At 23.3% G+C, this 12,049-nt stretch overlaps 1 protein-coding gene across 2 annotated transcripts in view; it reads right to left on the bottom strand.

The window, feature by feature from the left end:
* Nucleotides 1–11,034: 11,034 nt before the first annotated feature.
* LOC117178236 (E3 ubiquitin-protein ligase RNF25) overlaps nucleotides 11,035–12,049 on the bottom strand; it is a 27,900-nt gene continuing 26,885 nt past the window's right edge. The window contains exon 6 of one of the 2 annotated variants that reach the window (XM_033369563.1): nucleotides 11,035–11,974. In XM_033369563.1, coding sequence (XP_033225454.1) covers nucleotides 11,786–11,974 — 189 coding nt within the window. In that variant the 3' untranslated portion in view covers nucleotides 11,035–11,785. The remainder of the gene's footprint in view (nucleotides 11,975–12,049) is intronic. The other variant, XM_033369564.1, reaches the window with a different exon arrangement.

Raw genomic sequence — 12,049 nt, 5'->3', positions numbered from 1 at the left:
CAATATATTTTAGAATGCGTATTTCCAAAATCTTCCACTTTAACAAATTTTTTATTTGAGATTTTAATGGTTAAGTGTACATTTTATTTTAAAGAATTTTAAAATACAGTTTTAAAGACCTAAGACATTGAAAATTAGATTCATTTGAAATCGAAGATTTTAGATAAAAAATATTTTTAGTAGGTCAACTGTCAATATAAATTAATAGTGATTTTTAAACTTGAACTGTCCTTTAAAAATTTTAAAGTAAATAATAATTAATTGTACAAGACGATTCGAAATCAGTTTGCAATTTTATAATTTCCAGTTTCTAACGTTAAAAATTATGTAAACTATTTCAATTGGAAAGTCTTATTAGTTAAACAAATGTAAACGCCTGATTGAAAATTTATAAACTATTTTCGATTTTAAAATAACTTCAAAATAATGTATTCAATTTGGAATTTTTTAATTAAGATAAATAAGAATTAATTAATATTTAGAAATATATGACTGTTTATTTAAAATCGGTAGTTATAGTAAATATTAAAAACTAAATTTTGAACGTTACATTTTAATTTTTCTATTTAAAAAATTTAATTTTTAAGTCAAATTGTCAAACAAAATCTAGATTTTTGCAGATTTCAAACAAAAAATTTAAAAGCTTTTTAAGAATTTTGGATGGCTTCAAAACATAAAAAAACATTTCCTATGAAAATTGAAAATGATTTTTATTTTGAAAATATGATTTTGAGTGATTATTTAAAAGGACTTAGAAAGATTTACGAAATTATCAAAAATGAATGTGGAAGATTTTAAGGAAATTTATTTAATTTGGCAGAATTAAAAAAAAATTAGAAAAAATTGGATTAATTTTAAGGGGTGTTTTAAAGTTCAAAAATAATAAAAAATTTGAAAAAAAAACATGTGAATAACACGTAGATGTTTCAAGATTTTCAAATAAAGTTGGGAAGCGTTTTAAGGATTTTTTAACCCTTTGAAATATAAATAATTTAACTTTTAATTTAAGAAGTGTTCAGTTTATAAAAAAATATAATCGTTCAATTTTTAATGTTTCTGGCTTAAAATTGCTTCAAATAACATAATTTTGACAATTTTTTAATTCGTTGATTCTTCAATTTAGACTTTCGAACATTGGTAATGATAACGTGGATTTATATTTTTAGAACTGAATCTGAATGTTTGAACTCTAAAATTTATAAAAGTTAGAAAATTTATTTTGCAGTTTAAGTGCATTTAATAAAAAAAATTAATGTACATCTTTAAAATGGTACCTACTCTTTCTAGTACCAGTTTTCGGCACCAGGTGGCGAAATGGTAGACCACCATCCTCAATAGTTATAGAATTTTGTACAAAAGAGAAAACGCCACTCGTTAGTCTGCATCGATATTGTTATTATTTATTAAAATGTCATATTAGCGATTTTTGATCTATAGAAGCATTTAATCAAAGATTTAAAATATTTTAATATATTGTAATGTTTCGTGATGTATCATGTGATAGTTTATATTTAAATTTCTTCTCTATTCCGAGGACTTGAATCGAAAAAATGGTTCTTTCTAATAATATTTTCCATTTCAAGGGGAAAGTAATTAACAATTTGAAAAAAAAGAATTTCCAATAACTACTTATTTTTACATTTATTTGTTTTCAACCAAAAAATATGAATTCTTAATTAAAAATATAATAGTTTTGATATTTCTACTGAAAAAGGTTTTTATTTTAACCATAGAAAAGTGGAATTTATATAGAAAAAAAAACTTTTTTGAACGAAATAGTTTAAGCCTTAACCAAAACAGATTACTTTTCAACTAAAATTATGTATCTTAAATCTATAAAATTAAGGTTTAAGAAAATAGTTTAATTTTTAACCAAGTTTAATTTTACAAAATCAAAAGATGAATTCTCATCTAAAAATCTGTTTGTTGATGTGTCAGCTAAAAAATATTTTGATTTAAAATAAAAAAAGTTGAATTCACCAAAAGAGGTCAAGAAAGAAAAAAAAATCAACACAATTTTACTTTGAGAAAAAATTATTTGTAATAAAAAATGCGAGACTATTTTTTTAAATTTATTAATTTATTAGTTTTTAATGTTATATAAATATAATTTTCCTAAGATTCTTCAGAAAATTTTGAATATTTGAATATTTCATATCTGAAGAAAAAGTATAATTTTATTTCACGATTTTTTTACAAAATTTCAGAAGAAAATTCAATTCTGTTTAAAATAAAACAAATATAAAATATTTCTTCAATTTTTGGAAATCTTTCAGATTATTTTTCGACAATTTTGGAAATATTTTGAAGTATTTTAAAAAGTCTCTTTTACAAAATATTCAAGAATCTGCATTTTTTTCTGAATATTTTAAAAATCTTCTCAAAGTTTAAATTGCTTTTTAATCTTTTTACAACTTCGAACTATGTTTTGAAAGATGCAAAGTTTTTCTACAACTTTTTATAGAACTACAAAATAAAAAAATGCCTTAAAATATTTCAGATTTTTTTCAAAACTTTAGGAAACATTTTGAAATGTTTTAAATTTTCGTTGCAAATTAATTTTTTTAAAATAAAAAATCATTAGTGTTTATTCGTTTGAAACCATTTAAAAGTTGTGTTTTAATTTTTCATAAATGTATTTTTAAAAGAAAAATTAAAATCTGTACAAGTTGTAAATTATTTTTGAATCGTTTCAAGATTTCTAAATAGCTCTTAAATTTACTCGAATTTCTTCTAAAATTTTAAAATCTAGAAAAATTGCAAAATTTTTCTTTTTTGAAAGTTTATACAACGTTTTGATATATTTTTTAACTTTCTTTTTGGTTTTTTTTTCTTGAAGCCTATCCAGATTCTTGAGGATTCAATTTTTTTAAACTTCTAACACTTCTATTGATATTTTAAAACAATTAATTTGACGCAACGTTTTTTAAATCCTATAAAATAAAAAAAAAATTGTTTAAATCTTCCAGATTTTTCTTCGACTTATTTCGAAATCTTCATAACCCATAATTAATCTTTTAAAATAAAACCCTATCATTTAAAACTTTTCCATCAATCTTTATTCTTAATCTTCTCTTAATTTAAGAACACAGTCATTTGCCAATATTTCTATTTTATCAATAATGTTTAGAAAAACATTCATGACTAAATTTTATCATGAAATTATTTATTTGGAATTTTGTAACACAAAAATTTGAGTTTCCAACCAAAAAGTTAATGTGTAAACAATTAGTTAAATTTCCAAATAAATTACGTGAATTTTCTACCAAAAGGATTAATTTTCTGTCAAAAAAGGCGAATTTTCAACTAAAATGATGAATTCTGAATGAAAAAATAAATAGTTGGTATTTAAATATAGAAAGAATTCTTAATTAAAAAGAAAAAGCAGTTAAATTTTTTAATTCATTAAAAAAAAACTTTCAACAATATAGTTAAATCTTTAAGCAAAAACAAATGATTTAAATCCAAACAATTGCAACTTAATTTTTTAAAATTAAATCATTATATGAAATAAGAGGCATTTTTAAGCCAAAGGACATCTTTTTTAATAAAAATTAAAAAATTTATGTTTCAAGTTTCGGCGTTTATTTGCTTTCAGACTGTATAAATATAATTTTCCAAAATATTTAGAACTTCTTGATGAATGAAAATTAAAAAAAAAAATTGATTAAACTTCTGTATTGGTGTTTGAAAATATTTTGTAATGTTTTGAAATAATTTAAAAAAATAAAGTAATGAAAATAAAGAATAACCTTTATCAAGAACACTTTTTTATTATTCAGAAACCTTCCGAAATCTTTAAAAATCTACATTTCGTTTCAGTTTCTTGGGAATATTTTTCAATTTTAAATTATTTTTGAAATTTAAAACAAAATTATAAATATCTTCTAAATATAAATTTGTATTACAATTTTGGAAAAAATCTGCAAACTTAAACAAAATTAATTTAAAGTCTGCCAGATTCTTTTTTTCACAATTTTCTAAATTTTTTAAAACCTTTTAAAATGTGCTCATAAAAAATAAATTTGGATGAATAAAAAAATTATTTATAATTATCCGGAAATCTTAGGAATTTTTTCTACATTCTCTTCAAACCTTTCAAAATTCTTAAGAAGCTTCTAAATTTTTTGTTACAAATCTCCTAAAATTTACATTTTGTTTGAAATCTGTTGAACTCTTTTTAAGTTTAAAATTTGGTTTTAAAAATGGCTTTAGAATTTCCAACATTATGTTCTAAAATTTTAGGAAATCATTTGAAATATGTTTAAATCTCACGAAATACTTTCATAAAATGAATTTTTCAAAATTAAAAGTAAATTCAAAATTTACCTGGAATTTCAAGTAAAATTTTTGTTTCCCTAAAACCTTTTAAAAACCTGAAATCGCTTTAAAATTGGTAAAAATCTATATTTTTTTACAATTTCTGAAAACTTTCAATTATTTTTGTTTCTTTCGAAAACGTCTAAAACTTAAAAATATCTTTTGAAGTAATTAAAAGTTTTATTACAAAAATTTCAATACCGCAAATATAAAAAAAAATTGTCTTAAAATCTTTCAGATATTTTTTCGACATATATTGAAATTTTCAAAGGTTAAAATTAATCTTTTTAAATGAAACCTAAATCATAAACAAAATTTCAGAAATCTTACTGTCGGTTCCAGAAAATTCAATATAACAAACCAATTTTTTAGATGGGATTAATATATCAATGTCACAATAAAATTTGATCCTCCAGATCCACATTCTTTTTTTATTGATGCTTTTGTTAATATTTTTCGGGTACCCTTGAATTTCTTGGAAATATGTCAGCTCCGTTTTAAGTCCTCGCAAGAGTTTAGTGCCGAAAATTTCGGTTTGTGTCAAACATATTTAAATCTAGAATTATATTATAATTACTGTGCAGATTTTTATTATACGCAAAGTATACAAATCAAGTTTCATTGTCAATACAATAGGACAATAGTGTAGAAATAATGCCACAACTGCCTCGCAAGGCATAACAAAGTTATTAGAAAAGTTATAAATGTTCTATTCTAATAAATAGATTATTTATTGTGCAATTCATAAGCAGCACTCATTAAGAAGAGATCGGTAATAAAATCCTTTTTGCAAAAAGGTTTACAACTATTAATACAATTCTCCTTTTTTCAAAAGGATCCTATTTATTTATACCTATCCTTCATATTTTATACTTCACATTATCACATAAAAATCATACGAAAATTGATAATAATTATTATATTATGAATATTATTCTGGATACGTATTAAGTTTTGGGCGCACTGACAAGTTTTTTTGCAGTAACAATATTTACTAGCTCTACATTTCTATATTCGATCTTATTGGTTAATTATTACACTGTCTTTAAATTTTTTCAGATCTTCACTATCTGCCTTTTTGAAAAGAAATCATTTTCTGATTTCTTTGTTTGTTTTTTTTTAATTTCTGGGTGATTGCCCCAAATCTAGGAGTTTGGAAACAACAGGGTGTCTACTAAAAACCTGGAAAAAAATACCCTGACAATTCCAGGTATTATTTTTCATAGTACGGAGCTGTTCAAGAATTTCGCATTTTTTTAAAACAATCCACTCGAAACATATGTACAATTTCAGGATTTTATTATGAATAATGTTTTTTTCAGACTTTTTAAATATATAAATTTTATGAATAGTACTATTAATATGTAAAATTAAATAACTGTGGTTTTTTACTTGACAAAGTAACTTTGATTTAATTAATATTTTTAATTTAGAAAGATTTGAAAGAAAAAAAGACTAATAAAATAATTAATCATTTTTTGAATTTGTCCCAGAAGTCTACAAATGTTAATAATAATTAAAAGAAATTTTTATTTTATCTTTCTATACTTTTCAAGTTCCGTTAAATTTTCAGTTAAAAAAGTTTATTCTCAACCAAGATAAATAAGAATGTTCAAAACAAAAGTTAAATTATCAACTAATATGATGAATTTTCGACAGAAATAGTTTTTTAAAAAATTTTAATTTCTACAGTTTCAGTTGAAAAAATTAATTTGCAAAAATAAACGAATTTTTAACAACATAGTTAAAGTTTGAACCAAGTAGTTCAAATTTTCAACCAAAAAGATCAATTCTCAACAGAAAATATTAATATTTGATATTTCAACCAAAAAAGATATTAATTATATTTTCCAGATAAGATAGAAAATTTTTTAACCAAACTGTTGAATCTTTAAGCAAAACTGACTTTCCGACCGAGAAGATTAAATTTCTACGAAAAAGGATGAATTTTCAAACAATCATTTGAATTTTCAACTAAGAAGATAAAGCTTTAACCAAAAATTGAACTTCAATTTTTGGTTGAAAAATTTATTATCAGCCAAGATAAAAAAGAATTTTCAAAAAAATGATTAAATTTTTAACCAAAGTGATGAATTTTCAACTAGCATGATGAATCTCCTAAAGAAATGGTTAAATTTTAAATAAAATACATGCATTTGCATCTAAAGAAGATAAAATCTCAACCAAAAATGGAATACTTATATTTTCAGTTTAAAAAAATTAATTTTTAACAACAAAAAACAATTTTTTAACAAAATCGTTAAAAGATTAATTCTCAACAAAAAATGTATAAGTTGTTAATTTAGTCAAAAAAAAATTTTTATTGTAAATTTAAAAAAAAAAGTTAAAGTCAAACAAAAAAATACGAATTTTAAACTAAAAAATATTTTTTCAGTCAAGAGAGTAGATATTTGAAACTGTTGATTTCGCAAGCATAAGTTTGAATTTCTAACAAAATACACGAATTTTCAAGCAAACCTTTGAATTTTCATTTAAAACTATAAATTTTCATCCAAAAAATAGAATAATTAAATTTTCGTTTGAAAAATTTATTTTCATGCAAAAAGATACGAATCTCCATCAAAATAGTTCATTTTTCAATGAAAGAGATGAATTTTCAACTCAAATGATGAATCTTCAATAAAAAAAAGGCGAGTTTTCAACAAAATAGTTGAATTTTTAACCAAAAGACATTAATTTTTTAACGAGGCCGTTGCAATAGTTACTAAAAAGATGAAAATTGTACTAAAATAGATGAATTTTCAAATTGAATACGAACTTTCAAATAATAAAAAGGTTAATTTTCTACCAAGAATGAGAAAAATTTAAACCAAATTGTTGAACTTTCCAAGATAAAAAGACAAATTTTTCACAAAACAGTTGAATTTTCGACAAAAATATTCAAGTTTTTAACCAAAAAAATTCATTATCAACCAAATAATAGAATTCCATACTAAAATATTTCAACCAAATAAATCAATTTCTACCAAAAGTAGTTAAATTTGCAACCAAAAAAGACCAATTTTCAAGAGGATATTTAAATCCAGTAATATAAGGCTTCTTTTAGCAAAGAAAAAACATTGTTATTTAATTTTATATTATACGAATTAAAAAAATGTACACATATTCTCTAAAAAAAAAATTATCTGAGAAAAAAACCCTGATATTTCCAGTTTTTTTTTAGATATATAAAAATTCCCTGATAATTCCAGGTTCTCCAGGTGAGTAGACACCCTGAACTAAACAAATACACAAGAAATAAATGATTATTTTCATCGGAAAATATCACAGTCAAGCGTAAAGTATAAAATAATCGTAGCTTAAAACTTGCGATAATGTATCCTCACAAGCTAATATAAAGATTCGTAGGTACATTTATATAAAGAAGAATTTTAATAAAGTACAAAAAAATAGCCATTACATGGTATAAAACGCGGTTTTTAAAGAAACTAAATAATATTTTACACTTATCAAGATCTTCAAACAAATTCTAACAATAATCGCAGATCGTGGATCTACTTTTCATAATTAAAATTTGTATAATTAAATCTTAAAGAACGTAAAGAAGACTAGTCACAATAAATTAATTATTAATTAATTATCTAATTATATTAAAAATCATCGTATTTAATAATTAACTCTACTTTTACTAATCGATCGAATTTGCCGTCAATAGAGAACATTTGAAAAATCGCGATCGTAAATTTTTAATATTTTCTCTACCTATTGCAACTAAAACTAGACAAAACAATGAGGGGTACATATTTTCTCTAATTTTTTACAAAAATTGCAATCACTTTATAAACAGAAATTCTTAAATCATGGTTTAAAATTAGACAAAGTGACTGCTTCGAATATTCAAACTTCAAAATATTTTTCAATTTTCTATTAATGAAATTTCAAACCGTAAATGTTTATACGAACTTAGAAATTGTATAAATTAGAGCATTTTAATTTGAAGTTCTGCAAATTATAACGATTCTAATTTAGAAATTGTGCAATTGTAAACGCCACAATTTATAAAACTGTTTAATTTTTTACATTTTTAAATTTAAATTGACCTTTCTTGGAACATTTAATTTCTAAATAATATTTATTTTTTAATAATATTTTTTAATGTATTATGAAAATTCTCAATTTTTTACACCTGTAATTATCAGGATTTTTAAAGATATTTAACAGGAATTCTTTAAATTTTGAATTCGGAAAAGTTTAGGGGTTTAAAATTTTGAAATTAAATCTTTCTCCTTAGGTAAAAGGTACATTTCTTATTTAATCCTAAATTTGTAGGGCTTATTTTCTTTTTTGCGAGATTTGATAAAAATCTCTGTGGTACGTTTTTATTTAAAAATAAAAAAAGATATCTTGAACTCTATAACTTTTTACATAATTGAATTTTTTTAATTTCCAGGAGAATTTTTTTATAAAATCTAATTTTCACATTTTTCTCTCAAACGAAAGTTACGAAAAAAATGTTAAGAAAAATTTTTGTACATTTAATCAAGTTTTTTTACTTATTCAGAATTTTTTAGTTTATGAAAATGGAATTTTTTAAGTTTTCTCATAAATAGTGCGAAATATTACAATCAAGTAACAAACTTTTTCAAATGTTCAAACTATTTTCCTATATTTTTTTTCGTATCTTTAGTTATTTACGAGAAAAATTCGAAAGTTCGATTTTATTCTTTCTCGCGAAAGTAAAAATCCAACAAAAAATTGGTAAACAATATAAATGTGGGTTTTTTGAGAAAATTGACTTTTAATATTCACCGAAAAGGCGGCGTTTTTTTTTAAACCCCTTTTCTGGAAACAAATAAAAAAAATGCCTTAATTGGATCAAAAATTATAGTGGCTTAAGAAAAAAATGTTAAAGAAAAAAATTGTTTATACAATTAACAATTGTATAATTCTTGAATAAAATTGTTGCTATAAAAACCTACCAAAGAGTTTTTTTAGCAAATCAGTATTAAATAACTATTACCAATTTTATCTAAGAAGAAAGAAAACAAAACTAAATTACAATTGTTAAATAAAATATATTAATTTGAAAAATAGTTTTCTAAAGTTTCTCTTCAGTTCTCTCCCAAAATTAATTACAACTAACAATAGCAATATTTTGCCCGATCCTTAAAACCCTTTAGATTTTAGAATATTAAACTTTTAAAGCTTCAAATTGTTCAATCAGATGTAATCTTGTAATCGGAGTACAGCTAAATTATAAATTATCATGTACCCCTTGCAAAATAATATATTATTTTAAAGGAATATCTACAATAGATGGTGCCTTTCAAAAATTATCAAAATTATTCTTGCCTAAATTAGGAATAATTCAACAAAATCTGAGCAATCCATTCTGATAACAAGAAATTCCACACGAATTAATTTCGTGCAATCAATTTGTTTCTGAAAGTTCCCTCTCTCTTTAATAATCCAGGGTGTCTACTCAAATCCTGGGAAAAAATTCCCTAACAATTCCAGGTTTTTTCAGCTATAATTTTTGGCGAAATTATTATAAATAATGTTTTTTTTTTTAGTTTTTAGAAACGCATTGAATATTATAAGATATTGTTAAATATTTTAGCACGATCAATTAAATAAGTAATTAAATAATACTAAAAACATAATTAATCATTTCTTGAATTTTTCTCTAAAGTCCATGAATTTGAATAATAATTTTTTTTTTAATATTTTTTATTTACTTACACTTAAAATTCAGGGCATATTTTGGTAAAATTAATGTGGGTACTATATAAAATTCAATTTAAATCGCTTAGAATTCATAGCTTTTTAAATAAAAATTAGCATTTTCAAAAAGGTAAATGAATTTTTAACCAAATAGTTGAACTTTCGACCAAAAAGATCAATTTTCAAACAAATAGCTGAAATTTGAACTAAAACAATTTTATTTTAAATTTTATTTTAAAAACCAATTCTAATTAAATTTCAATCAAGTAGTTTTATTTGCAACCAAAAAGATAAATTTCCAACTAAAATGATGAAAAATTATTTTGGGATGTTTGAATTTTTAACCAAGGAGATGAATTTTCTACCAAAAAGACGATTTTTCAACAAAATCCATGAACTTTCAATGAAATATTTGAATTATTAACTATAAAAAAAAAACATTTTTTAACCAATTAGATGAATTTTAAACAAAACAAAAAAGGACTTCATAACTGAAATGATCAATCTTTAACTGGAATAATTGATATTTTAACCAAAAAGATTAATTTTTAACTAAGAAGATTAATTTCCACTAAAGCAGACGAATTTTTGAAAAAATACGGGAATTTTCATTTAAATGATAAAAGTCAACCAACAAGTGAATAAATTTTCAGTTAAAAATGAATGCTTTAGTCGGTAAAAAAAAGAACAATTTGCAACAAAGATAAAAATAAGTTTTGAAAAATAGTTACATTTTCCAACAAAGCGATTAATTTTCGACTAAAATTATGAATCTTCAACTGAAATAAATGAATTTGAAACCAAAAACATGAATTTTTAACTCAAATGATGAGTCTTAAACTACAATGATTAAATTTCAAACAAAAAGATTGATTTTCAACCCAGAAGATCAATTTCTACCAAAAAATCAAAGTTTTTAACTATAAAAGATCATTTTTTAACCAAACATTGAACAGTTACATTTTCAGTCAGAAAAAATAATTTTTAACAAAATAATCAAAGTTGCAAGTGGAATTAAAATTTATAATGAAAGAATAATGGGATTCAACCAAAATAATGAGTTTTCAGTCAAAAAAATTATTTTCAGAAAAAAAACGAATTTTCAATAAAATAGTTCAATACATTGATACGAAGCTAATTATACAAATGATAAATCATTATTACTCAATTTAATGTTGCAATAAAAAAAAAACTAAAGCAATCTCTAAAAAGTTCCCTGTCTTAAAAAAAATGCCCTGAAAATTCCAAGTTTTTCAGATTTCCCAGGTAGGGTAGACACCCTCTGTTTAATAATTAGAAGAGATTTATCAGGTTTTGTCCGTTTACCCCTCGAATGATTGATTCTTCATAATAACAAAAAAATAAAATAAGACCATGAGCCTAAATTATACTATCGTCAGCTGTTTCCCCTTGAAAATTCTTGTAAAATCCAAAATTCTGTTGGTTTTTGATCAATCGACAATCTAGCTAAACGTAATTTGAAATAATTCAAAGAGCCACTGATTCGATCGAGGCGAAAAAGAAAGCACCTCGACTTCAGTCTATTCAGACACCCCTTGCAGATTTCAATAATTTCAATTTCCATTTCAACATATCCAGTGCCAGGAGCTCTGACAATGGAAATGTTGCTAGACAGCAATGCCTACAATTTTGGAATACAGATACGATTAAAAGTTAGACTGCAGCCAGGGTATATTACAGAGACTATGCTACTAATTTTAATCATAGTGGCTACACTCGGTGAAGAGAGAGACCAGGATTTAAGATAGTCGGCCCATTGTCATCTGGAGGTCGAGTCGGTTTGTCTGGCTTTCTCAAAGTGACGACGGTAGTGACCTCGGCCACGATCTCGATTCCGATGGCCATGATTATTATGGCCATGGTGATTGTGATGCGATTGTCTCGTGTGATTTGGCGGTTGTTGCTGCTGCTGCTGCTGTTGAGCATTTTGATTCGTATTTATCGATTGCTTTTAAATTAGAGAAGATAGATGATTAAAATGAGATAGTAAATCAACAGAGTGATAACATTGATAGATTTTATC

This window comes from Belonocnema kinseyi, chromosome 8 (assembly GCF_010883055.1).
Source record: "Belonocnema kinseyi isolate 2016_QV_RU_SX_M_011 chromosome 8, B_treatae_v1, whole genome shotgun sequence".
Lineage (NCBI taxonomy): Eukaryota > Metazoa > Arthropoda > Insecta > Hymenoptera > Cynipidae > Belonocnema > Belonocnema kinseyi.
The sequence above is the reverse complement of the archived record's forward strand: the minus strand, read 5'-3'. Positions and strand labels throughout refer to the sequence as shown.